This window comes from Cinclus cinclus, chromosome 23 (assembly GCF_963662255.1).
Source record: "Cinclus cinclus chromosome 23, bCinCin1.1, whole genome shotgun sequence".
NCBI classification, from domain to species: Eukaryota; Metazoa; Chordata; class Aves; order Passeriformes; family Cinclidae; genus Cinclus; species Cinclus cinclus.
This window is the reverse complement of record NC_085068.1, coordinates 7,761,599-7,787,867: the sequence shown is the minus strand read 5'-3', so window position 1 is coordinate 7,787,867 and position 26,269 is coordinate 7,761,599. Positions and strand designations below refer to the sequence as shown.

At 57.5% G+C, this 26,269-nt stretch overlaps 1 protein-coding gene across 1 annotated transcript in view; it reads left to right on the top strand.

Annotated features, from left to right (window-relative positions):
• SAMD11 (sterile alpha motif domain containing 11) overlaps positions 1–25,195 on the top strand; it is an 81,899-nt gene extending 56,704 nt beyond the window's left edge. Inside the window, exons 7-14 of the mRNA XM_062507587.1 lie at positions 2,875–3,039; positions 7,199–7,349; positions 15,165–15,280; positions 15,613–15,691; positions 15,887–16,593; positions 21,171–21,295; positions 22,813–22,923; positions 24,413–25,195. Of these exons, the coding sequence (XP_062363571.1) occupies positions 2,875–3,039; positions 7,199–7,349; positions 15,165–15,280; positions 15,613–15,691; positions 15,887–16,593; positions 21,171–21,295; positions 22,813–22,923; positions 24,413–24,634 (1,676 nt within the window). The 3' untranslated portion in view covers positions 24,635–25,195. The remainder of the gene's footprint in view (positions 1–2,874; positions 3,040–7,198; positions 7,350–15,164; positions 15,281–15,612; positions 15,692–15,886; positions 16,594–21,170; positions 21,296–22,812; positions 22,924–24,412) is intronic.
• Positions 25,196–26,269: the final 1,074 nt, after the last annotated feature.

Below are 26,269 nucleotides of genomic sequence, written 5' to 3'. Positions count from 1 at the left end.
GCCCCATTCTTGCTGACAGCATCACTGCCCCCCAGACAATGTGGGGGAGTGGGCACAGGCAAGAAAAATCCCTAAAGCTGCTGCCCAAGGCCTGGCCTGGGGTCTGGGGTGAGATGGGTTTGCTGTAGGTCCTTGAGCTCAGACTGGGGCTGAAGGGAACCTTGGCCTGTCATGGGTTTGTTGTAGGACAGGAGGAGGGGATGGCCAGGCTGGATGCTCTACTCTTTCCTGGGATTGCCTGGGAAGGACGAGCCTGAGGAAATGTCTTGCAGAGGCCGTGCAGCAGTGGAATGTCCTTGGGTCTGTGCAGAACCTGAGTGCCCAAGAGCTGAGCTCCCGTGGCTGTGCCAGCAGGACCTTGGCAGAGCTGGGAGAGGGGTGGGAGATGGGAGAGCTGGGCTGGGGTGCTCAGGGGGATGTTCTGGCTCTGCAGAGGGCCCAGCAGATGCCTGGCTTGGCTCTACCTCCCCAGGGCTGCTCCAGAGTCCATTTCACACCTGGCGGCTGCAGGAGATTTGGCGAGATCAGTCTCCCGCATTACCCCTGGTAATGACAAAAGCAGACAGCAAAGCTGGAATTACTGCTGGCTGAGTCATGTGAAATCTTCCAAGTTTTAAGCATGGAAATCCAGCCTTTCCCTGGATTCCTCCTTCCTCTTAGGCTCCCCTCGCCACCCCCATGCTCCCTCCCCTCCTTGCACCTGAAATCTGCTCTGCGGCTGATCCGATAGAGTTTATGGTAATTAAGTGTTATTAAATCCCCTCCCCCCTCCCTTTTTTTGCTCTAATGACACAGCTGTGGGGGGAAAAAAAAATATCGGTGTTTTTCTAAATCAGGTCTGTGGCTTTGCTCCTTAGACCTTTGGGTGAGAGCATCAGGAGGGAACTGAAACCGTGAGCTTCTGCATCCCTGGGGGAGGTGGCAGGAGCAGAGGAGGAGGAGGAGGAGGAGGAGGAGGAGGAGGAGGGAATCCTGGTGAGAAGGAGACCTGGAAGGGAATTCTGCTCTCTCCTCCCTCCCCTGCTGCTTCCATGGGTGTCCTGCAGGTCTGAGGTGGGATTGAGAGAGCAGGCACAGCACTCTGTTCCCAGAGCAGCTCCTGCCTTTGGGGTCTGGGTTTTGGGGATGGGGCACCCAGGGCAGCGTGGGAACCCAGCTCCTGATCCCAGCAGGGCAGGGAGCAGCCTCTGGACCTGGGATGTGCACGGGGAGGCAGCGGGTGCAGATGTGTGTCACTGGGGCAGGGACAGCCTGGTGCTGTGCTGGGCAGAGCCAGAATCATTTTCCTTTGGCACTTGGGAGCCAGGCATGCAAGCCTTTGGTGTTGAAACATTGTGCAGCTCAGACTTTATGATTATTATTATTATTATTGTTGTTATTATTAATCACAATTGCTGTAATTACTATCATTATTATTATCATTCTCATTACTCGTTATTAATTGTTATTTATATTTTAATATTGCTGTATTTTATTATTATTGGGGTGATGATGTTGATGAGATGATGATGATGATGATGATGATGATGTTTCCCTCCGGTATTTTGGGGAGGGAGTGGTTTCAGTACAATCTGTGAAAGTTGCATCCCCCGAGCCCCGTGTGCTGGGCTGTGCCGTGGGTTGGGTGTCAGACAAAGGCAGCCCCAGTCCTGGAGCTGCCTCATTTCTCAGCCTTTGTGTCTGTGGGGGTCTCTGCCTGCCCCACACTCACCTTTGCTGATGGGAGCCCTCGTCTCCCCTGTGGCAGAGCCCACAGCCCCTGCCAGCAGCATTTCCAGTGCGTGTGCCAAGTGCCACCCCCGTGGCTTTGGGGCCAGTCCTGCAGCAGCATCACCTGCCTGCTCCCGAGGGGCTGTGCCAGGCCAGGAGGGGGCTGAAGGAGCAGCAGGAACCTGGGGCACTCACGGGAGGGTGGTCCTGTCACTCCCCAGCACCGCGGTGGTCCCTGTGACTGCCACCCCCCTTCCCCTGTGCCTGCCCACATTGTGCCTGGGAGTTCCTCTCTGAGTAATGAAAAGGCTTTCCCTGTGGGAAAGATCCAAGATAAAATAGTGTTGGAGCAGCCAAGGCGGAGAGCAGTAATTACTGAGAGCTGTGCTTACAGTAAACACAAAACCCCTGCGGTTTTCTCTCCCTGACTGCCAGGCTGGGATCCCTCCTGCCCCCGGAGCAGGCAGGACCTCACTCCCGGGAGCTGCGATCATTCCGGGAACACCGAGAGGGAGGGGGAGGTTTGGGTGGCCTCAGGCTGCTTGGGCACGGGTACAGCTGGCACACAACCTGCTCTGAGATGTCCCTCTGAGGGCTGGGCAGGTGGGTACCAGGCAGCACTGTCCCCTGGATGGGTTCAGCACTGTCCCTTGGGTGCTCGAGCATCGTGCACTTCACGCTGTCCTCTGAGTGCTCAGAAGGGTGAGAAAAGAGGTGCCTGTCTGGTCAGGCACAAGCTGAACAAGAACTCACATCCCCAAAGATGAAGGGTTGAGAACTGTGTGAACTCTTCCATCCTCCGTGACCCCTTTGAAGGTACAGAGCTTCCTGGTGAATTTTTGCTGTTACAGTGAAGAGGTTCGTGCTTTAGGGGAAAGGCAAAAAAAGTTGGTGAGATTTTTTTGGGTGCTGTGGACTTTCCTGTATGTAAATTCGGAGATTTAGTAGGATTCAGGTGGTCTTGACCACATTTGGTGGCACATCTTGAGGAGAAGAACAGCTTGGTACATCAGACCCCATGGAGCTGTGGGAATTGGTGTTAATGTCCCTTTACCCCCCTTCCTCTCTCTATTTTTGCACCATCCCTGCACTTTGGTGACTCCCCACTGTATTTCCCTCTGAGAAAAGGAAAAACCAAACAGACTGGATGTGTGTGCTCCCCAGAAACGTCGCAGACGCCGGTGCTGGAGGAGGCGGTGGCGCAGATGACCCCGGAGGAGCACTACAGGCGCATGATGTCAGCCCTGAACGAGCACGGCTCCTTCGAGGAGCAGCAGCAGCAGCGCCTCTACCAGCTGGCCAACAGCATGGCAGTGCCCAGCCACGGAGGTAGGGCTGCCCACGGGGGCAGAGGGCTCTGCTGCCACGGGGGGGGGAGCTGGGAGGTGCCCCTGAGCCCTGCTCTCATTTGGGGTGAGGCTGGGGGATGTTCCCCAAGCCCTGCACTCATTTGGGATGGGTCTGGGGGTGTCCCCAAGCCCTGCACTCATTCTGGATGACTCTGGGAGATGTTCCCCAAGCCCTGCACTCATTTGGGATGGGTCTGGGGGTGTCCCCAAGCCCTGCACTCATTCTGGATGACTCTGGGAGATGTTCCCCAAACCCTGTGTGCACTGGGGGGTGCATGGGCAGCGCTGGGTGTTTGTCATGCCCTGGATGTGTGTGGTGCTGAAGGGGTCCTGCAGAGCCTTTCTCCATCTTTGTGGAGGAATCTGCCCTTGGCTGTGTATAAATGCTGATTCCTTCTGGAGCCATCCATGGGGATGTGCCTTTCCTGACTGCAGTGGAGCAGCAGCAATGCTGTGAGTGCTGCAGGGGAGGTGAGGGGGGTCCTTCTCTCCCCATGTCTCAAGAGTTTGTGTCCATCTGAATATTAGGAATCTCTGGAGCGAGAGATTTGGGTTGTGGTGTGGAGCAAAGGGGGTGAGGTGTTGGCAGTGCCAACAATTTCGGGATGGGAATGGTGAGATGATGTTGCTGCCTCCTCGTGGGGCTGGAGCAGTGGCTGGAGGTCCTGCAGCGCCGGGATGTGCTGATCCCACATGCACTGAGGGATTGCTGGAAGGTTTTCTGGAGGTTTTGGAGGGAGCTGGCTGGATCCAGCACGTCCTGAGCTGTGCCTAAAGGGGGCACCAGGTGGTTGTAGGATCATGAGCATCCCTGCCCATGTCCATGCCCTCGGGTGAGCAGAACCTGCTGGCACTGGCCCAGTTTGCCCTGGCCCCAGTCCTGGCCCGCAGGGGAGGGAGATAACTCAGCTGCAGCAGGCAAAGGCAGGGAAATGGCAGAGGTGATGCTGCTGCAGGACAGAGCCATGCCAGGCTCTGTCCCTGTGCTCCCTGCCCGAGGTGTGCAGGGCTGGCACGTCCCTGCCTGGCTGAGGAGCCCCGGCAGCCTCAGCAGAGCAGCAGCCAGAGCTGCAGGAGAATCTCTGGTCTGTAAATCCCCAGGGCTCCTTGTTAGGTTAATGAAGAGGCTGTCTTCTTTTCCACTCTGTTTGATTTGATTGGCTTCTCTGGGGGCAGGAAGGCGATTGCTGTGGAGGAAGGATTTGCTTATCAGCAAAGACCCAGCACAAACCTGCTCTGGCCCCCAAACCTGCCCTGGGCCCCGTGGGGAGCTGGTGCTGGGCTGTGCAGAGCCCCTGCAAACTCAGCTCTTGGCTGAGGGGCACAGCCCTGTGCCACAGGGACATTTGGGAAGGACTCCGGGTGGGACAGGCTGTGACAAAAGGGTGGCACTGGAACGTGCTGAATATTCAGCCATGACTGGAGCGCTGCAGAGCTTGGGCACAGCATGAGCACAGAGCATGGGCAGTGCCAGACACTGGCCCTGGGTGGCTGCTGGACACAGGGACATGTCACATGTCCATCCCACCAGTGTGTGCTGGGGGACAGCTGCATCACCCCCTTCCCCCTAATAATGAGAAGGGCTCATTACCTTGAGAGCCTGATGTGTTTTTGTGGTGATGATTAAATTGTCTCATCAGCATTTGCTTGGGGGGGGGGGGGGGCATGTTGGGGTTTTCGGGTGGGAAGGGGGGGACAAGGAACCTGCACAGCCAGGCTGGCTCAGGGAACACGGACAAGATAAAACTTGGTGTATTTTTGGGTTGTCTCCACACCACAGGGCTCTGGTTGGGCTATAAATTATTAGTGCCAGTACAAAGCGCAGTTTATCTGCGGGCTCACATGGAGACACCAATAACATTAATAATTTAAAAAATGTTAATAATTTAGAAATCTTTTTTTTTTAATTGCTTTTCAGCCCCCCCCCCTCCTCCGCCCCTGTTCTCCCAGTGGCATTCATCCCACATTCAGAATTCAGTCTGTCTCCGTGCCTGGAACCTCCATCCGCCAGCGTCCCACTGTCAATCAATCTGATTTCCCAACTGTCAGAGTGTGGGATTGTAAATAACAGATCCTCGGGGGGGTCTGGGCAGCAGGGAGGGGGAGCAGGGGAAGGCAAGGGGAGAGGAGAGGGGGTGTGTGCGGGGGTTGTTGCGGTCACTCAGGATCAATGCGGCTCCTGGAGCTGGCTGCACGCCAGCCTCCTAAATTACAGCCGCCGTGGCAATCAGGAGTGACCTGGGTTTTTCAGATAATTAATTTATAAACAGTGGAAGGTTGCACGGTCTCCCTGGCTCGGCGAATTCTCCAGGACTGTTCTGTGATCTGATGGTGTTTGGCTGTTCCTTACGTACTTGTGCGGTTCAGAATTGTCATTTTAGTGTTTGTCCCCTGGGCTGGAGGTGCGGGGACAGGGGCAGGAATGTGGCCAGAAATTCGGGCACTGCTGTCCCCATTCCTGCCAGCAGGAATAGCAGCTGTGGGAATGTTCTCACCCCAGCACGGGGCTCCAGCCCTGACCATCATCAAAATGTTTGGTGCTGTGATTGATGGAGCTCAGGCTGGGCTGGGCACAACTTGGTGCCAGTAGGGGTGGCTGGGATTTCCAGAACTGAGGGAAAAGGAAAGAGCCTGGTGGGGAAAAGGAAGACACAGAGATGGGAAGTGTGTGGCATTACCAGGGTTGTGCAGTGCTGCTGTAGGAGTGTGGCTCTTCAAAGCAGCTGTGGGAAGAGGTGGATGTGCTGCTGGGTGTGAGGGCTTTGCAGGGTCAGTGTTGGAGGTGATGCTGCCCAAGGTGTGCTCAGGGAGATAAATCTGCCTCTGCTGCTCTCCCCAGCTGTGTTTTGGTTTCCTTTGGCAGGGTGATGCTGTGAGGGAGGTTTCCTCTGCGGGGATGTTTCCTGTGAACATCAGCAGAGGCTCCGGGGTGGGATGTGGGCTGTGTGCAGAGAGATTTCACACCTTTACCGGGACTGAGGCACTCCTGATGCTAAACTGGGAGAGACGAGCCCCCTAGGGAAGCCTCACTGTGCCTGGCACAGGTGTCCATGTCACTTGTTGCTCCCAGGGCAGTGGCACATGGGCTGTACCTGCATCACCCGCCCCTCCTCGGGGCTCCTTGGCGCGTGCTTGAGGTGGTCCTGGGCATCCCAGGTTCTTTGTGGGCAGCCTGGCTGCACTGAGCCCTGAAGGGGCTGCACAGGTGTGACTGCACAGGTGTCACAGGTCCCAGGTTCTGCGATGGTGCCAGGGCTGAACGAGGGATGCGTTTCCTTCTGAGCCGCAGCTGTGTGCAGGCGGTGCTCGGGCTGGGAGCAGGGTCCCCTCCTGTAGCCCATCCTCAGCTGCTCCGGGGCCCGGCCCTTCCCTGTCCTTGCTGTGCCAGGCAGGTCCAGCCCTGCAGAGCCCCGATAGCCCCGGAGGGGACATGGAGGAGACACGGAGGGGACACGGCCGGAGCGGGGCAGGTGCCAGCGCGGCTCCGCTCGGCACCGACCGGGAGAGGGAGTTTGGGGAATGCCTCCCTCTCCTCCTGCTCTCCTCGCATCCATCCATCCATCCATCCATCCATCCATCCATCCATCCATCCATCCATCCATCCATCCATCCATCCATCCATCCCTCCTTCCATCCTTCACTCCCTCCCTTTTTTCCCCCTCCCTCCCGGAAGGCAATTAAACAGCAAATCCACCCCCCTGCCGTAGTTGCACAATTTCCTCCGCTGCCAAACTCCCTGGGCGGCGGGGGCGGATCGCGCCCGGAGCCGCTCGGGCCGGGTGAGTGCCGGGACCGCCGCTCCCCGCCGGGCTCCGCCGCCGCCCCGGCGCCCGAGAGCCGCCCCTGGCCGCGGGGTGGCCGCGGGAGGGGGGGACGGAGGAGCCGCTGTCGCCCGGGGGCTGCGGGTACGGCCGGGAGCAGCCCCGGGGCAGCGCTTGTCGCCCGCGGGGAGCCGCGAGCAGCCCCGGAGCAGCGGTGCCTCTGTCCGTCCGTCTGTCCGGGTGTGCGTCCGTCCGTCTGTCCGGGTGTGCGTGCGTCCGTCCGGCTGGGGGGTTACGGGGTCGGAGGCGGGCAGCAGCAGCAGCTCTTCATCCCTCATCCCTCATCGCTGATCGCTCCCTGCCCTCGGCTGTCCCCAGATCTGCTCCGGGCGCGGCAGGAGGTGGCGGCGGCGGCGGCGGCGCGGACCCCGGGCGCGATGGAAGCGCACATCCCCTCGGCCAGCAACTCGTCCAGCCAGCGCAGGAAGCAGGGCCTCCCCCAGCACAGGGACAGCCACTTCCCCGACAGGTACCGCGGCACGGCCCCGGGGCGGGGTCTGCCCAGGGGCGGGGGGCACCCTCGGGCCGGGCTGGAGGGATGGTGCGGGTGGTGCGGGCTGTGGGAACGGGGAGAGGCTGGGTCAGGTGTTGGCATGGGCTGGACGGGACAGCGGGGGAGTCACCGTCCTTCGGAAGTGTTCAAAAAGTGTGTGGATGTGGCACTGGGGACGTGGTTTGGTGGTGACCGCGGTATCGCGGGGTAATGGCTGGACTTGGTGATTTTAGAGGGGTTTTACAACCTTGAGGATTGCGTAATTCCATGGGAGAGGGCAGCAGTGCTCGGGGCTGGGCAGAGCTGATTTACCTGGGCATGGTGTAGCCATCTCCTTTGGGGGTCGTGCAGGTGCTGGGGATGGTCCTGCCACACTGTGGGGTGTCTGTATGGAAAGGGGGGGAATCTTTGCCTGTGCTGATCTGCGTCCACATCCAGGGGAGTGACTGCCAGGCTGGAATGATCCAAATCCTGCGATAGAGATGCCAGCCTCAACTGTTCTTGGTCACAGAGCAGGTTAAGGTGTTTAAGTTTGGATTTCGTAGCATCCCCAGATAATAAGAGAGAATAAATGCTCTGAGATGGAGCAGAAAGAAAAGTTTTCTTTGTTAAGGAAAAGAGCCAGAGCTTGCCTCTTCCACTGCTAGGAGTGCTGGAAAGCTGATATCCCCCCACCCCCAGGAAATTCTAGCTCATTTATCTTGCTCGGTGCCATGAGCCATTCCCTCTGCAATCAAGAACTTCAGAGGGAAATTAAATTAAATCTGCGTGTGTTGTTGTCAGGGATAGAGGGGACAGGAGGGGGATGCAAAGGCTTTGGATGAGCAGTGAAAGGCTCTGATATTTACACTTTCCTTGGCTTTTTCAGGGTGGGGGCAGAGCAGGCTGTGCTGTCAGCTCTGTAGTGTGTGCATGGATGTGCTGAGTCCAGAGTTTTCCTCCTTTTAGAGCCTTGGAGATCCCGTCTGGTTTTCCTCCTCTCCGAGCAGCCCCGTTGCACTGTGGAGGGGCCGGGCAGCCCTGGAAGCCTCTCTCCCACAGCGTGTACTTTGGCTAACCCAGCCCATAAATCCCGGCCCTGAGCAGACCTGGGAGGAATGCAGGGATGGAGGAGCCTCCTGCAGCCGCTCTCAGGAGCTGTTCCCCAGCGCTGTGTGGGCTGGAGAGGAGCCAGGCCGGCCCCAGGGCTGCCTGGAAAAGCATCCACGGAAGGGAGGAGGCTGCTCACGGGGAGGTGCTGCTGGCAGGAGGGGCAGATCCAGATCAAACCCAGAGGTGTTCGTTTGCCACTGGCAGGCAGGTGCAGGGGGCACGGAGCTGGGCTAGGCCAGGAAGTGTTCCATGGTCTGGGGAGAGGGGAAGGAAGATGCTGGCTGGGTTAAGGGACAGGGGCTGAAGGCCAGGAGGTGGCTCTTGAACCAAACCACTGCTTTTCCTCCTGGGTCAGTTCTCCAAATGCCCCCCAACAAGAGAGGCAAGAGAGGGAAATCCTGGTGCGGGAGGAGCACTCAGGGACACAAGCTGTCTGTGATGGTGAGAGAAATCCCCGTGGGACCTTAGGGCACGTGTGCAGGAGTCCCCAGTGTCTCAGTTTCCCCTGTTGGAGGTGACAGTGGCTCTCATTTTGAAAGGAGGTTGTGTTTAACGTTTGGGAGGGTTCAGTTGCAAGAGCAGCAGAATGGGGTGTGCTGGTGGAGCAGGGGTTGGAATGAGCTGATCTTTAGGGTCCTGTCCAACCCAAACCAGTCTGGGATCAGCTCACAGGATTGTTATTTCTCCCCAGAGCTCCGCTCCACTGAGGGTCAGCATGTGTCCCTCTGCTCCCTGTCAGAAGTGACCTGGTTGGAGTTGTCCTGTGCCAGCTGTTCCTCCAGGTGTTTTTGGGAATGCCAGGAGAAGCTGTGGCCGTGTGTTGCAGGGCAGTGAAGTTTTGTGGGTGGCAACTACTCCCTTGCATTCCATGTTAGCCTTGGGTTTGTGCTTGGGGTAAATCAGAGCAGCCTCGTGCACTTGTACCCTGGAGGAACAGAAATTCCCAAAGGTCCAGGTGGGCACTGGCAGGGGAGGAGGCAGTGGAGGAGGCTGCCTCACATCCCCAGGCACATGTAGGTGGATTTCTGGTGTCTCCTTTCCCTGGAGCAGGGGGATGAGAAGTGCTTGACACCGTGTTCAAATTCCATTTCAGCTTCCTCTGTGTGGCTCAGGTCAGCTCTCAGCTTTGTGAGCAGGAATAATCAGTGACTTCAGCCCTTCTGTCTGACACAGCAAGAGGGGAAAACCCCCACTGGTGACCCAGTTTTATTTGTCAGGGCAGTGCTGGTGTTTCTGCAAAGGCAGCAGTGCAGAGAACGTGCCTGGCAATGGGAATTGTGCCTGCACTTCTCCATTTCCCAGGTGTGAAGGGGCTGACCTCGGGGTCACTTGGGAAGGTGGGTATGCTCAGACATTTGTCATTAATGAATTAATTATTGTATCTTTGCTGGTCAGAAACAGGCTGGGAGGTTTGGCTTTGTGGGGATGAGAGACACGAACACACAGATAGAGATTTTTTGGGGCTGAGGTCCTGGTAGTGGCATAGTGGTCCCTTCACCTCTGCTCCCTTCTCCATCTCTTGGAAGGAGTCAGTCAAACTGAGACATCTTGCCAAAAGCAGACTCTAGCCACAACCTGGAGAATTCATTTGGTTTCATGGTTTTGGTTTCCTAGATCCTTTGGAGATGGATTCAGCTCGGCTGCTGGAGTGCCAGGGCCTGGTGCTCTGTTTGGGAAGATGGTTGAGTTCAGTGTTATAAAAAGACTTGGAAGAGGAGAGGGTACAACTGAAAGGTGCCACTGTAACCACTCCAGCCTGGAGCTTTTCCCATCTCCAAACTGCTGCCTCTCCTGCAGAGCTGGCAGGTGGCTGTACCCTGCAGAGCTGCTTGGATTCTGCTCCTTGGCTGCTGTCTCCAAGATTTGTTGGCAGTGTTCTCCTGGGGTCCTTCAGCCTGGCGTGTTCTTCCCCGAGGTGCTCATCCCTGCTTCTCCCCGCGTGGAGCTTGGGGAAGATTTCCTCTTGAGGGAAAAGTCCTTTTCACACGGAAGGGGCTGGAGAGGAGCTGAGGCAGGGCTGGGGGAGCTGAGCTCAGTGGGGTGAAGCTCCTTGGCTGGGTTTGATGCAACAGTTCAGTGCTGGGAGTTGTTGGGGGTTGGTTTTTGTGCCTGCAGTGTGAGGTGTGGAGTCTGGGGGGCCCTGCCCCTCTCAGGGGAGGAGGCAGAGCCAGGCAGGTGCTGAGGCAGGTGAGGTACAAGCACCCAGGGGCTCTGTGCTGCCTGAACAGGCAGTGGGAGCACTGCTCATCCCCAGCACCCGGGGGGAGGCAGCAGGAATGCCAAGGAACAGGGAATGCTGCCAGCCCGAGGTGCCAGCACGCCCCCACGCCGGGGTCCTGGGGAGCCCAGCCCCTTGGCAGGAGAGACCTGGGGGTGGGAGCCACCGAGCCTGGGAGAGGCACCCACTGCTCCCACCCCTGCAGGAGCTGACAGACACCAGGCACCAGCCAGAGGCTTCCTCTGAGCAGAGCTGTGCCCAAAATACCCAGCCTGGATTTTTGGATTCCCTTCTTCCCATCTGCTCTTTCCACGGTTTGTTCTTCCACCGCCTCATTCCTCCCCCCTGCTCTGGGGAGGTTTTCCTTTTCCCTGCTGGCTCCTTGGGCACATCTCCTGCCCTCCCTGGGCACCATCTCCTGCCCTCCCTGGGCACCATCTCTCTCTCCTGCTCTTACCCACCCCAGCCCTGTGTCCCTCTTTCCTCTCTGAAGGCTCTGATTTTTTTATTTTTGTCCTGCCAGGATCCCTCCGTGGTTCCCATCCAGCTGAATGTTCTGCAGAGCAAAGGCCAAAGAGCCGGACCTGATTTAACCAGTTTGGTTTCAGCAGCAGTTTGGATTTTGAAGGGGCAGCACAAACCAGCCCCTTGCTGCTGCCCTGGGAGGGCAGTGCCAGCACATGTTCTTTTCCTGCCTGGAAATCCCACACTGCATTTCTAGCAAGGCCTTTGATTTTATTTATTCTCCCTTGCTGGCAGTGTCTAGGGATGGCAGAGCAGCGAGGAGCTCTGTGCCTCCTGCCTGTTACCTCGGGTTTAAAGTGTCTCTTCCTATCAAATGCAGAGCAGAAGAAAGCAGAGCTTTCATGCATTCTTCCCCCCCCCCCCCGCCCCTCTTCTTCCATCCGTTCTAAATTTATTTCCATGCCTTGCCGGTTTCAATCTGCATTTCCTGACCCTCTCACATCTCCAGTCACAGCCTGTGCTCCCAGCCTTCCCCAGAGCTTGGGTTGAGCCAGGGGGGAGCTCTGCTCTGGCCTTGGGAGGGTATGATGGGGTTAAAGTGAAAGGCTTGGTTTTAACAGTATAATGTGTAACCCCATAATGACTTTAAATATTGATTATTTGAAGGCCATTACTGCTTATTGTTAAAGAAAAGTCGATACTTTTTAAGCCTTGTGAACCATTTGTCTCCTGTTAAAGGACATATCAAATTTAGCAGCGTGCAGTGCAAATCCCCTAATACCCTGCTCACAAACCTCCAGCTGGCATTTTAGGGGGGGGAAGGAAAAAGGGGGCAGGGGGAGGAATGTGCAGCAACACAGAATTGCTCTCTGCAAGGTAAGGACAAGGCTTATCAGATGTAATTGCCAGGGGCTAAATTCACCTCCTCAGAGCAGGGCACTGTAATTCTGACTCTGAGCCGTGGAGGAAGAGGAGGAAGGAATTTAATGGGGGATTCGATGCTGACTCGTACCTGGGAGGGGGTGCAGGGATCAGTGTTGGGTGCACAGCTGTCTGCAAGCACAGCAGCCTTTGTTCAGGTCTGGGGGTGTTTTTTACTCTGGGGTTTCCAGTTCTTTTCCCAACTGGCTGGGAAGTCTGGGAGGGCTGCCCAGCCCTGTGCCAAGGCACGACCTGGTGCTGCTGCCTCCCTCCTGTGCCAGCTCCCTGTGCCAGGGATGGGGTGGATGGGCTGGCAGGCAGCAGGGCAGGCTCCAGCAGGTTCTGTGCCCGGCAGGTTGGCTCTGTGGGGTGGCACAGAGGGTCTGTCCCTCGTGGCCACACGGCCAAGGGGCTCCCCAGGGCTCTGGAGCAGGAGCTGGGCAGCATCAGGCTCCCTGCAGGGAAGAGAATCCTCTCTTCCCCAAATACTTCTGGGCATCCCTGCCTGCTTGCTAAGGTCTCTGCTGCTGGGACTGTGCTGAGCAGGGCAGGTGCACTGACCCCGCTGTGTCTGGCCATCTGCAGCCTTTTCTTGGTTGTTTTTGCCATCTGGCCTCCCTGCTCTGACCCCAGGGGTGTGACAATGCCAGCTGAAGGACCTTGGGCTGCTCCTGCTGCCCTGGCCCCACCAGCAGCATTGTCTGGGTGTTTGGGGGAGCCCCAGGGCTGCTGAGGGGTCTGTGTGTCCTGCTGTGCCAGGCAGGGCTGGTGGCAGCGTGTGCCAGTGTGTGTCCCTGGGTTCCCTAAGCCTTGGGGTCGGCCCGGTGTGTGTTGGGGTGTGTGGGACTGGTGTGTCCTGTCCAGCCCCTCTTCCAGCCACCTCCGGCTGCTGCCCGGGCTGCTGTGCTCATGGCATCGGGTCCAGGAGTGGTGGCTTTGTCCCTTTGCTGCATCCCATTCCCCAGGCAGGCACCCAAAGCAGGCCCAGGAAGGCAGGGAAGCTCTGAGGGAATGAACTGCAGAGTCTGGAGCAGATGTGGATCAAAGTGGATTCCTCAGGGATCAAAGTCATGCCCCGTAGCACAACATGAAAGCACAAAAACAACCTGGGATGAGCACTGGGCTGCCACCAAAGGGTGAACCTTTCGTTTTCCAGCACCCGGCCCCGATCCCCATCCCACTCTCTGCTTCCTGGGCACAGCCTGGCATAAATCAAGGAGCTCCTTTGTTTTTGAGCTCTCCAGGGGCACCCTGGCACTCCTGCAGGATCCCCTTCCCCGCACACGGCACGGCCACGCCGTGGTTAACACCGACTTGATTTCCTAAATTGCTTCTTATAAAACGACCAGCACGTCTGCCAGGCTCGTCTCCCCATGATTACAGCTAATTACGATCGAGCGGACACCTCGGAGCCCCCGTCACGCCGCTTTAATTGTGCGTTTTTCATCCGCGGGGCCGGCCCGGGTGGCAGCAGCACTTGGCAGCCCCGGCGACCGCGGCCCCGGCTAATTGCGAGGCCTCGGGGATTAGGGCAGGTGATTACACACTTCACGGTGTAATTACATAAGCATCGCTTGGCTGCTGCCCCGGCTCGGAGCCGAAGGTCGCGAGCGGCGTTACCTGAGATTAATTGGAGCTGCCAGCGGAGCGCGGCGCGGCGCACGGGCGGCATTAACATTGCAAGAGCCCCCGATCGATCCCTGGCGCCTCCAGACACCGCCGGCTCCGCAATTAGGTTAGAGGAGAGCCAGGGCAGCCGGGGAGGAGGGGAAGGAGAGCCGGGAGGCGGCCACGGGGACGGGAGACAGCCGGGGAAGTGGAGGTGGGGATGGGCAGATGGGCACGGGGCAGGGGAAAGGAGGAATTTTGGAGGGGAAGCGGAGTCGGGTCAGTGTTTTGTAGTGGATGCGCAGAAGGGGGATAAAGCTATGCTGGGAAGGTCTGTCCTTGCTGACTTCATGCCCAGGAGTTCTTGTTTGGGTTTCCATGAGGTGATCCATGCCCATGAGCAGATCCATTTCCATGAGCTGATCCATGGGTGACTGGGATGCTCCTGTTGTTATCCTCCCCACTGCAATGCCTCTGCACGTGCTGTGTTTGTTGCAAAGTCACAGGCACCTTCTGCTTCCCTCTCCCCTGCCCTCCAGCCTCTCCCTGAGCAGATTTTTCCAGGGAGATAGTGTAAAATGAAAATAAACGGCCCCGCACTTGGCTCTGCCTCTGGATGCCCTGCTGAAGGTAATAATGTTGTAAGTGGCCATCAAAAGGAATTAAGAGACGTGCAGCCGGAAAGCAGATTTGCTTGCAGGCTCCCAGGGCAGATTTGACTAATGGAAGAGACCTTGGCTCTTACTCCCTTCCTGCTTTCTTTTTTTCCCCCCTGCCTTCTCTCCTGCTGCAAGTGCTCCCTGCCTCTTTTCCAGGCATCGTCCCCTTCCTACCATCCAATCCTGCCTCTCTCTGTTTCCCCAGCCCCTGGCATCTGCTCTACCCATTCTGCCTGGCTTCACCCACCCCTTCTCCAGCAGGATTGCTTCCCACTGATCCCATTGCTCTTCCTGCTCACATCCCTCTCCTGTCTGTATTTTCCTCTGCCTCATCTCCAGCTTTCCTCTCCAGAATTAAAGATCATCCTTTAGCCCAGCCTAGGAGAGGGTTTTTTGCAAGGCAAGCCAGTGATGCCTTCAGATCTTCCCAAACCCACTCTGCAGCCCCCCAAACACTGAATTCCTTCTCAGGTGTGAGGTAGTTGAGGCAGAAACCCAAATGTGATAAAGGAGGGGCAGACGGAGCATCTTCAGCCCCCCCCTTTAACCTGGGCAGGGAAAATCCCTTGGGACAGCCTGGCTGAAAAGCCACAGAAACAAAGGTGGGGAACGTGTAGGACCTGTGGAGTCCTGGCTGCTTTCATCCCCTTCTGATTCTGCTGCTTTTCATTTTTCTCTCCATTTTAGAAGCCGTGCATGAGAGTGAAGAGGCAGAGAGCAGCCTCTGGGGCAGGATGCAGCTCATCTGCATCCAAGATGTTCTTCCTGAGCTGGGGCCCTTTGGAGCCTCCAGGTTTTCAACAAGGCTTTATTTTCTGATTCCTGCAGGGAGATATCCCACCCACCACCTCTGCTGTCGCCCCAGAACGCCCCCCACATCGCCCTGGGGCCCCACTTGAGACCTCCCTTCCTTGGGGTGCCTTCAGCACTGTGCCAGACTCCAGGTGAGTGCTCAGGTGATGCTCGTGGGCAGCCAGGGCAGGGCAGAGGTGCAGCCTGTGACAGTGTGCCCTGCAGCCCAACAGCCCACACATGTTTCCTGTGTCTCCCCATGACTGCTGTGCTGACTTCACCCTGCTTCTGCAGCAGTGGGAGCAGATTCCTCCTTGGCTGCTCTTCCCGTTCATCCCTGCTGCTCCCGTGGCACTGAGGGGTAGCTGGGCTCAGGAGCAGACAGGCAGTGCTCAGGTGCCTTTTTTCCCTCTGGGGAGCTGGCCCTGAGGCAGCCAAGGGTCAGTGCAGAGTTGAGTAACCCCAAATGTTCTCCCTGCCCCAGGTTACGGGTTCCTCCAGCCAGCACAGGCAGAGATGTTTGCACGGCAGCAGGAGATGCTACGGAAGCAAAACCTGGCCAGGTAAGAGTGAAGAGGGTTTGTGCTGGTGCCGGGTGAACTGGGCACAGGTGACACAGCAGTATCCCAGTGAGGGCTGTGGAAAGGCTGTGCAGGTGTGAAGCTGATAACCTCACTCCTGCAAGGCCGGGGAGGGGGAAGTACCTTCCTCCGGACCACCCACCAAAACTCCCTCTCGCGAATTCTCCAAAATTCCAGGCTGGAGATGTCGGCCGAGCTCATCCGCCAGAAGGAGCTGGAGAACCTGCACCGGCAGAGGCTGCTGGCAGGAGACCCCCTGAGCCTGCACCCGGGGCTGCCCCCGGACCACCCCGCCCTGCGCAGCGTGCACGACGTCCCCGAGGGCCACGCGCTGCGGGACGAGCTGTCGCGGCGCAACGCCATGCTGGTGCTGAGGCACAACAACGCACCCCTGCTGTCCCTCACCCCCGGCGGCCCCGGAGCGGCCACCCCGCCCAAGGAGCAGCCCCGGAGGGCCGGAGGTGGCCGAAAATCCTCGCAGCCCCGAGCGGAGCCGCAGGGCCCCGGGGAGGCGAGGGAGCCGGCGGAGCCGCGCGCGCGGGACGGGGCCCAGGACTGTAACGAGGAGGAGATGAAGGACTCGGAGAGCGACGCCGAGGCCGGCGAGGACAAGGCCGAGGGGCTGAAGGGCGAGGGCGGCTCGGGAGCGGAGCTCAAGGAGTGCAAGGACGGCACGGGCAAGGCGTGCGAGGGGGGCAAGGAGCTGAGCGAGGCCGCGGCCCCCAGCGTCCCCTGCAGCTCCTCCAGTGCAGAGTCCCCCAGCCACCTGCTCGGGCCCGGCATCAACAAGGCCGAGGTGAAATACCTCCCTCCAGCCTCCCTGCCCGCGCCACAGCCGCTGCCCTTCGGGTTCCCCTACACCGTGAGCCCCTACTTCCATGCAGGTGAGGCACCGGGGGGCTCTGGTGGGTGCTGGGGTGGAGCAGGGACGTGTTTGGCAGTGCTGGAATAGGAGCTCTACCCCTCTTCTTTCCACAGTGTGCTTGTGGTTGCTTTGTCAGATTCTCTTCCTCGTTTCCAAAGGAGGGATTTTCACATGGAAAGGCTGGTCGGGTGTTGGAAGGGTTGCCCAGGGAGGTGGCAGTGTCACCATCCCTGGAGGTGTCCAAGGAAGGATGGACGTGGCACTCGGTGCTCTGGGCTGGGAACAAGGTGGGCATTGGTCAAAGGTTGGACTAGATGACCTTGGAGGGCTTTTCTAGCCTGGTTCCCATGTGCTCCTGTGCCAGGGCAGGGGCAGGTGGGCTCTGTGCCTGGCCCGTGGGACATTTCTCAGTGTCACGGGCACAGGGGAGCTGGGCTGGATGGGACGGGCAGGCAGGGAGGGCACTGCCAGCTCATTTCTCACTGCAGGAGCAGGGGTACCTCTGGCACAAATGGGGCCTCAAACCCAGGGAGCCCCGCCAGCCCAGCCAGGAACCCAAATCTACCCCAGCTAATTACCTGGCAGAGCAATTAGCAGGACGCAGGACTCCTGGCACAGGAGGAGGGAGAAGGGGGAGCCGTGCTCTGCCTCTCTCCACGCAAGGAGCTGCCTGTGAGCTCGGCTGCCCATCCCTCATTAGAGCTGCCTCCCAGCCAGGCAGGAGGAAGTGATTTTTCAGTGACAGGCAGGTGGCCAGGATGATAAATATTCCTGCTGCCTTGGGCTGCTGAGGCTTCCTCGCAGGAGCCTTTTCCTCCCGGCCATTAAAGAGGGCCAGGCTCGGCTCCGTGGTGCTCGTGGCTTGTGAGAGGCTCTACAGGGAGGCCTGGGCTGGGGCTGGCTCCCCTCCCTCCCTCCCTCCCTCCCTTCTTCCCCCAGCAGTGTGTGAGTCGCTGTAATAGCCCATTTATTATTATCACTTTGGATTTATATCACCAGCACATCTTGAGGCCCCGGCACACAGCTCCAGGCTGGGTTTCCCTGCCCTCCTCTCCTGGTTTGTGCAGCCAGTGCCAGGGCTGGAGGTCTTTTCCTGAGGGTTCTTTGGCTTCTGGCTGGTTTCACACAGGGCTGCTCTCCCTGTGGGTTTGGGCTGTGCTGTGCTGCTCCAGGGCAAATCCTCCCACCTGGGAAGCCTTGGGAGGACAGGGAGTGGTGTAGGATGCAGCAGCAGGGGTTGAGATGGGAGCTCAGCAGCTGAAATATTGAGGGTTGTATCGATCCAAGGGCTGCAGGCATCCTGGGCTGAGTGAAAACTCTTCTGTGGCTCTGGGAGAACACAAAGGGCAGGCAGGCAGAGCTGCACCTTCAGCAGGGATGGGAGGTTGTACCCTACCCTGGATTATAGAATAACCCAGCCAAGGCAGGTGACCAAGAGGAAGAGCTGCAGGGAGGAGAGGAGAGAAGCATCCAGCTGAGAAGGACACTGAGTTCGAGGCTGTTCCTGTGCTCTGCCAGCTCGGGAGGCTGCTCTGGGGATGGAGACAGGAGCTGCTCTGGGGACAGGAACGGTTCTGGGGACAGGAGCTCTTCTGGGGGACAGGAGCTGCTCGGTCCCTGCCCGGGTTATCGATGAGGCAGCCGGGCTGGGTCGATTCTCTGAGCTGCCTTCGGGGGCTGTGGCTGGATGACCTCATCTCCTCAAGGTTTCAGCAGCCTCCCTGCCTCCTCCTCCTCCCCCCCACCGCCCTCCTGCAGCCACGTCCTTCGGAAAAGGTGAAGGATGGAGTGTGCAGGAGGCTAAAATCCTTCTATTGATTGTAGTCTGGAGAGCAATTAATGCCAGCCTTGTGCTGCTCCTGACCCCAGCACTCGCCAGGGGACAGGAGGGCTGAGGTGGGGATGGGGAAGGGGCTGAAATGGAAATAGGGAAAGGGCTGAGATGGGGATGGGGAAAGGGCTGGGAGCAAAACCGATTGAACCCAGAGGTGGCTGGGTGCCAGGGGGTGGCTCTGTGTCCCCAGCTGGCACCTGAGCTGTGTCCTGGGTGCCAGGGGCACAGGCTGTGCCCTGCCCCTGCTGCAGAGCTGTTCCTGCCTTCCCTGGCAGGCAGAGCCAGGAGCTCTGCTCTTCATGGCCCCTCCAGCCTCTGGCTTCTCCTTCTGGAGCAGCTGGATGTCGGGAGGAGAGAGGGAATTACAGATGGGTCGTGGCTGGGCTGTGCTGGGGACACCTGTCCTGGGACGATGGATTCCTTTCAGCGGGGCCCCAGCTGCTGAAGCGCTCCCTAATCCATTTGCAGCCCCTGGACCATCATTTATCACGGGCCAGACACAGCCGGCCTGGCAGGGAATGGCTGCTGCCCTTTGTGGCTCCTGACATGTCATTATTGGGATGGAAGGTGCGGCCCCTGCAGCCACTTGGCACCGATTTGTTCTCATTGTCCGGGCTGCCAGACAGGGGACGGGACACAGCCAAGGAGCGTTTTCCTCCCGAGGAGCCACAGGAGGAAGGGCAGGAGCTCCAGTGAGCTCAGAACTGGAGATGCTGGGGGCTGGTGCTGTGCTCTGGGCAGGGCTGGGGTGGGAGCAGAGGGGCCGGGGGACACCTGGACACCAACCCTGGCTGAAGGTACCCAGGATGGAGCTGGGAAGGAGGGACCAGGAGTGTCCCGAGGGGTTTGGGCTGGAACAAAGCGCTGGCAGGGAGGGTCACAAAGATGTGAGGAGAGAGGAGCAGCCCTGTCCCTGCTCCAGAGGCAGCAGCCACCACAGAACTCCAGGAGGGGTCAGGTTGGAGGGACCACTGGAGCTCCTCTGGTCCAGGCCCTCTTCCAGGGTCTCCTGAGATCCTCCTGTGGATTGTGGAGAGCTCTGGGGCTGCCTCTGCTGTGTTTGCTGTGGCTGTGACAGACTCAGCCTGAGCTCTGGAGCTGGGGCTGCTCCCCTGGCTGCTCTGTCCGGGAGCAATCCCAGCACTGGGAGCTGCTCCTGGGCTGCCTGGAGCTGTGCAGGGAGCTGTGGGGTGGGAGAGCAGCCAGAGCTGTCCCCTGCCCAAACTCAGGGTGCAGCTGCAGGGACAGCGAGGGAGAACAGGGAGCAGGAGATGGGGAAGGGAAATGTGTGGGAACGATTGCAGAGCCTCTGCCTGCTCCCTGTGAGGGCTCTGCTGCTTTAAAGCATCTCCTTGGCACGATCCTGAGCTTTTCCTGCTTCCCTGGACGCACTGGAGGCTTTGTGGGGAGTGTGTGGAGCCCTGCTGTGTGACTGCTCCTTTCCCTGCCTGCTCCCTCAGCCCTGGGGTATTCCCCAGGGAATTGGCTGCTCCCAGACCTCTCAGCCTGTGCTCTCCACCATGGTTTTATCCGTTTTTGCCTTGCCATTCCAGGTGGAAGTGCTGTCCCAGTTGCTGTGGGCAGGAGCAAAGGTTATGTCCATCACATCCACTAGGGAAAAGCCCCAAGCCCACAGGACAGATAATTTTGTCATGACAGGCTCCTGGGAGAAATATTTTTCTCCTGGCAATTCTGTTCTCCGTGCCCTGAGCAGAGCAGCTCATACCCCTCATAAACTCCCTGCCTGAGAATCCTGGATGTTCTCATCCCTATAAATGTCCTTGTGCCCTCCTGGTCCAAACAACCCACAGCAGCGAGTTCCAGGGGTTATTATTGGCTTTCCCCCACCCTAAAGAGGAGCTCTGTGGAATTTGGTTTGTTCTGTGTCCTCCCATTTCCCCCACAGCAGCTCTGAGTTAACCTGAGATGTTCCTGTCTCCATTTCCATTCCCTGCCTCTCCTGCTTCTCCCTGGCTCCCGTGGGGATTTCTCAGAGTTTCTGTCAGACTCTGCTGTCCCCAGCCCCTTATAACCCCCGTGTGACAGGGCTGGCACAGATGTCTCTGTCCCCTGTCCCTTTTCACCCCCGTGTGACAGGGCTGGCACAGATGTCTCAGTCCCCTGTCCCTTTTCACCCCCGTGTGACAGGGCTGGCATAGATGTCTCTGTCCCCTGTCCCTTTTCACCCCCGTGTGACAGGGCTGGCACTTTGGCCACTCGTGCATTTTGGGCACTCCCAGCGTTCAGGGCTGGCAGGGACAGCATCGCCCGTCACCAGCCGGGACAGAGCCAGCACCAAGGCGGGGACAGCTGGGGCTGGGCAGGGTGGAAGATGAAGCCTTGGAAGGAGCAGTGGTTCTGTCCCCAGCGGTTCCTGTTGTCATTCCGAGCACGTTCAGGAGCGGGGCTGGGAGAGGAGCCCACGGGGCACGCAGAGTTTTCCGCTTTGTGCAGGAGCTCCTGCAGGCTCTGCTGCTCTCCCCTGCCCTGCCCTGCTTCCCCCCGCAGCTGAACAACATTAAACACATGAAATGCATTAGCTGGGATTTTTCCTTCCCCTTCCCCCAGCCCGGGACCTCCAGGAGGAAGAGGCCTGTGAATTGACCCTGCCCAGCTCTTTAATTGACAGGTCATTAAAGATGAATGTGTGGCTAGAGAAAAATATTCAGATTGCAGGCTGGTTGTTGTCCGTGTGGGATTTTAATGATTTATGTTCCTTTCTCCTCCCCTCCTTCCCACCCCCCTGACTCCAAACAATCCAGGCACCATGGGAGGTCTGTTCCTGGATGGGGAGGAGAGCCCAGCCCTGGAGGACATCAGTAAATGGACAGTGGAGGACGTCTGCAGCTTCGTGTCCAACTTGTCTGGCTGCACTGAGTACACTCAGGTAAATCCCTGCAGCCCCAGGTGTCCTGGCAGGAACAGCCCCATTCCCTGGGAACCCCAGTCCCTCCCAACTGGGCTTGTCCCTCCTGGAGCTGCATCTCGGAGCCCTGCGGGGCCTTTTCCTCATGGATTGCTGAGTTTGCTGCCAGCCAAGGATGAGAAATGAGGAGGGAATTCAGCAGGAGAGGATGGGATTAGGGGCAGGGTTAGGACTGAACCTGAGCTCAGGTAGAGCAGGCTTTTGGAAAACCAGCCTGGCTCTGGAGCAAACAGCTGTGCCTGGGAGAGGGGGACAGGGACAGGAATGTTTGTCACGGAGAGGGGGCACAGGGAGCCTTCCCCAAGGGGAGTGGCAGGGATTTGGGATGGGGTTGGGAGGGGATCAGGGCGAGGGGAGGGTCAGGTTCTGACTGTGGTGAGAGGAAGGGAGAGGAGTCTGGGTAAAAGGAGGTGGATGGTGGGTGTTCATGAGGTGTCTCTGTGTGGAGAGGGCAGTTCAGGAGCTGGCTTTAGTAAGGATGAGGATGCTCCAGGACTGTGATGTGTGAGCTGATGAGAGCTCAGGAAAAAGGCTCTAAAAACCCAAAATCCCAGCTCCTGCCATTCCCAGTTACCCCCACCCCAGTGGTACTGCAGTGTCTGCGTTCCTGTGCTGTGGAACAACCACTGCAATTTATTGGAACCTTCTCAAATGTGCAGGAATCCTCAGCACAAACCCCTGGCAGCAGGACCACCCACTCCCACCTTCCTTCCATGCCATCCCAGGGGGGCAGGAATCAGCAGTGGGGCTGAGCTCCTTCCTTCCCAGTGCATCCCAGGCAGTTCCAGGGTGCTGGAGCTGCTGCAGGCAGCCCCTGGCAGGGCCTGGCCCTGCTCAGTCATGTGGGGGGCTCTGTGGCTTTTGGGGATGAGGGTTTCAGGACCTGCCCGGGGGGTTTTTAATGGGTTTTTTTTTTACTGTGTGCAAATGCCAGAGCTCCGAGGCTCTGCCTGCTCCAAGCCCACAGCTGCCAGGAAGGTCTGGCACTGCTCAGCTCCCTGCTCCTGCCAGGAAAGCCCTGCAAAATTCCCTGGAATGCTGTGACTCCAGAACCACGGCAAGGGAAGTTCAGCACAACCAAAAGATGCCCTGGCCTGGCCAGGATTCAGCTTTGTCTCTGCATTAGAGCTGAGGGACACCCCAGGGATGCTTTTCCCAAGTTGAGGATTTCTGTGGAGTGTTCCAGGGAGGGTTTTGGCTCCTGACCATGGTGGCTGAAGAGGAGGTTTGGAAAGGAAATAGGTTTAGTGACTTGTGCTGGGTCAAAGAGCAACAGCTCGGGGCAATAAAACTCCCCTTGGTTCCAGCAGCCACTGCCACTCTCCAAAGGGATGGCCCAGGCTGTGGATACAGGACTGGGAATATCCCTGGTGGATAAATGCAGGCTGAGGGTTTCCGAGTTGCCCTTTTCCTGCTGTGCCAGGGCAGCAGAGGTGGCTCAGGTGTGTCACTGAGCCTGGCCCTGGGTGTCCCCTCAGGTATTCCGAGAGCAGGCCATCGATGGGGAGACCCTGCCCCTGCTGACAGAAGAGCACTTACTGAACAACATGGGGCTCAAGCTGGGACCTGCCCTGAAGATCAGGTCACAGGTAGGAGAATCTCCTCTCTCACAACAAGTGACACCATTTAAAGCTGTCCCTGGGGCTGTCCAGAAATGGGGTTTGTCAAATATCATTTATTAAGCAATAATTTAGTTGCAGTTCTGTTTCAGGAATGTTTGATGTGTCCTTGAAAATGTTCAATAGGTTCACCTGAAACCTGTCACAGCTGTTTCAGGGAGAAACCACTGACACAATTCAGTGCCCAGGGGCAGAAATAAATAGTGCAGGATGAGTGGTGGGAGGGAAGTGGGAAGCTGTCACAAAGGAGTTGGTTCCATTCCTCTTCCCCTCAGTGGGACTCAAACCCTGCTGGATTCTTTCCCTACTGAGTGCTCAGAAAATCCCTCCTGACACACGTGAAGGCCAGGCTGTGCTGTGTCCCCTCAGGAATTGTGTCCTGGCAGGGGCTGTGGCTGTCACTGCACATCCCTGGGCCCAGGGACAGTCCCAGCTCTGGCCCAGGTCCCCAAACCCTCTCTGCTTGTGCTGTCCTGGAACAATGAGAGAGACTTTACTGCTTTCCCTGCAGCCTCCCTGTTTATGAGGGGGCTCATAAAAAGGGTCTGTGGGCAATTGTTCCCCGTGGGTCAATTCAGGGGGAAATAAAACTCTTATGTTCCTTAAAAAACAAGAGAGCCCCGAACAGCTCAGAGATGGGGCTTGGGGCAGGGGGAATGTGAGATACGGGCTGGAACATGAAAAATTCCTTCAATTTAATCAATAGTGTTTAAAGTTCTATAACAAGGCAGGGCTGGGGGTTGCATGGTGGGGAGCAGAGCCCTGATGCTGCTCCCTGAATAATGTCCCACTTGTCTGGGTGCAGCAGCAGCCCCTGGTTTTGTTTAAGCTCAAATGGGAAGCAGCTGTGGAGGTGCTGGGAGGCAGGAGCTGCTGCAGGAGAGGTTCAGGCTCCCTCCAGGAGTTGTATTTTCCTTCCCTGCCTTGGCCTTTTTAAGAGCAAAGTCCTGTTGAAGTGTCCATGGATAAAAGGGGCAGCAATAATGAGCTGGGGTGTCCCAGCCCACCTGGAGCTGGGACAGGGGGATCCAGGGCAGAGCTGGGGGCTCCAGCAGTGCCCAGAAACAGGAGCAGGACTGCAGCATGAAATCCTTGAGGAAATGAGAGGAGGAAACCTGCCCTGGTTTTCTGGTTTTCAGGTGCACTGGGAATGGGGTTGCTTCATTCCAGGGTGGAAAGGACCTTAGAGCCCATCCAATGCCACCCCCTGCCATGGGCAGGGACACTTCCCACTGTCCCAGGGTGCTCCAAGCTGTGTCCAGGCTGCCTTTGAACACACCCGGGGATGGGGTTTGTCCAGAGAATCTTTTCTGTCAGCAATTCTTGTGGTTCTGCACAAACCCACGCCGGTCTGGGGGAATCTCACATCCCCCCTCCTCCTGCCTTACCTTCATCCATCCCACAACTGATTTTTTTTTTAATTACTATTTTTGTCTCCCCCCCCCCCTTTTTCCCGCAGGTGGCCAAGAGGCTGGGCCGGGTGCTGTACATGGCCGGGTTCCCGGTGGCGCTGCCGCTGCGGCCCCAGGAGCGGGAGGTGGCCCCGGGCGAGCTCCGCCCGGCCTCCACCGGCAGCGTGGCCTCGCCCTTCGGCAGCGCCGTCCCGGCCAGCCGGGGCTCCCCGAAACAGGAGAACGGGAACCCTTCCCTGGGCAGCGACACCTCCAAAGCCCCGTCCTAACTCGGGCAGGGACGGGAGCAGGGCTGGCGCCGCAGCAAGGGAGGTTTTATTTTTTTTTTTTTTTTTTTGATGCATTTGCTTTTTCTTTTGGGGAAAATAAAAGAACCACGGAGATTTCTGAACTGTCAAAAAAAGAAAAAAAAAATTGAAGGAAGGAAATTTATCCAAAGATGTTGTCGTGGGATGATGGCAAGTGAAGAGAAGGAGGCTGGAGGCAGCATTCCCGTTCCCTTGCACCCTCCTCAGTGGAGCTGGAGAGCCCTGCACAGGGAATAATGGACAGGAATAATGGACAGGAATAATGGACAGGCTGCTCCCTGCCTTCAGGAACTCCGCGGTGTGACTCCACAGGGAAGGGAAGGGGCCCTGCTCCTCCCACCGGTACTTCGAGCAAAAAAAAAAAAAAAAAACAAACAAAACAAAACAAAAAAAATAAACACAAAACCCATCCACACCCACCCCAGCCACCTTCCAGACCTGTCCTCCTCCCTGGAAACTGGGCTCAGTTCCTCATTCAGGTGTTCTATGCATCTCTAGCAACTTTGAAAACAATACCAAAGACAGACAAAAAAGGAGAAAAAGACAAAAAAAAAGACAAAAAAAAAAAAAAAAGGCAAGTTCCCGTCCATGTTTACTTCGTGGGATGGTACCAGAGCCCCCCCGGGCTGGCACAGGGCCTGGCAGTGCCCAGCCCTGCAGAGGTGGCTTTTCCCAGGTTTGGTTTGGATGTTTGGTGCCCAAGGGCAGCAGCGATGCTCGGGGGGAGGGGGGTCCCAGCCCTCTGCCCCCAGACTCATTCCTGCAGCCGGGGGGGTTCGTTGCAAGCCTTGCTCCAGAGGTGGATGTTCTGCACATCTGTGCACCACAGCCAGAGCCCTGGCAGCAGGGGAGGGGGGCCAGGCTGGAAACAATGGGAAAACAATGAGTTTTTACTACTGTGAATGAGCTGGGAACTCCTGGGGGTGACCTCCTGTGACTTGTACAGTTGTGAACAACAATCACATGTGGTACTTTTCTTTCTCTCCCCCTACCCCATCCCCTTTTTTGGGGGGGGGTTTGTTTTTTGTTTAAACGTTGCACGTGCTGCCGTTTTTCTTACAGAATAGCTTTGGTGGTACTTTAGCTTCTTTATATTGTAAAAAGAGGGGGGGGGGGAAATCATTATCCATCACATCACGATAAAAATGCTTTCCAGCAATCAATTTAAATAAAAAAGAAAAACACTTAATTTACAAATGGTACGTGGCTTTACCCAAGCAGTCTCTGTCCTTCCTTTCCTGGGTGCCCACCTGGGCCACATTCCTGCCTGGAATCCAAGCCCAGGGTTGGTTCCCAGCTGGCAGAAGGCAGCCAGCACCTGGCCCCAGCTAAGTCAGAGCCAGAGGAAAAAGGGAATTCCTTTAGCCTTGGGAAGAACAGGTAAGTTAAAATCTACAAAGTGAGAATCTTTTCTTTACAGTTAAGGTGGTGCAGTTCTCACGTGGGCAGTGTTGCCCACACGATCATTATTTTAAATTCAAAAATCCTGAAGTTAAAGTTTCCTTCTGCAGCACTCTTAGAGCGGCTTGAATTGATCAAGGCTTTCACGGAAGCCACGAAGCTCTGGAAGAGTCTCTGCAGTCCTTCAGGCTTTTT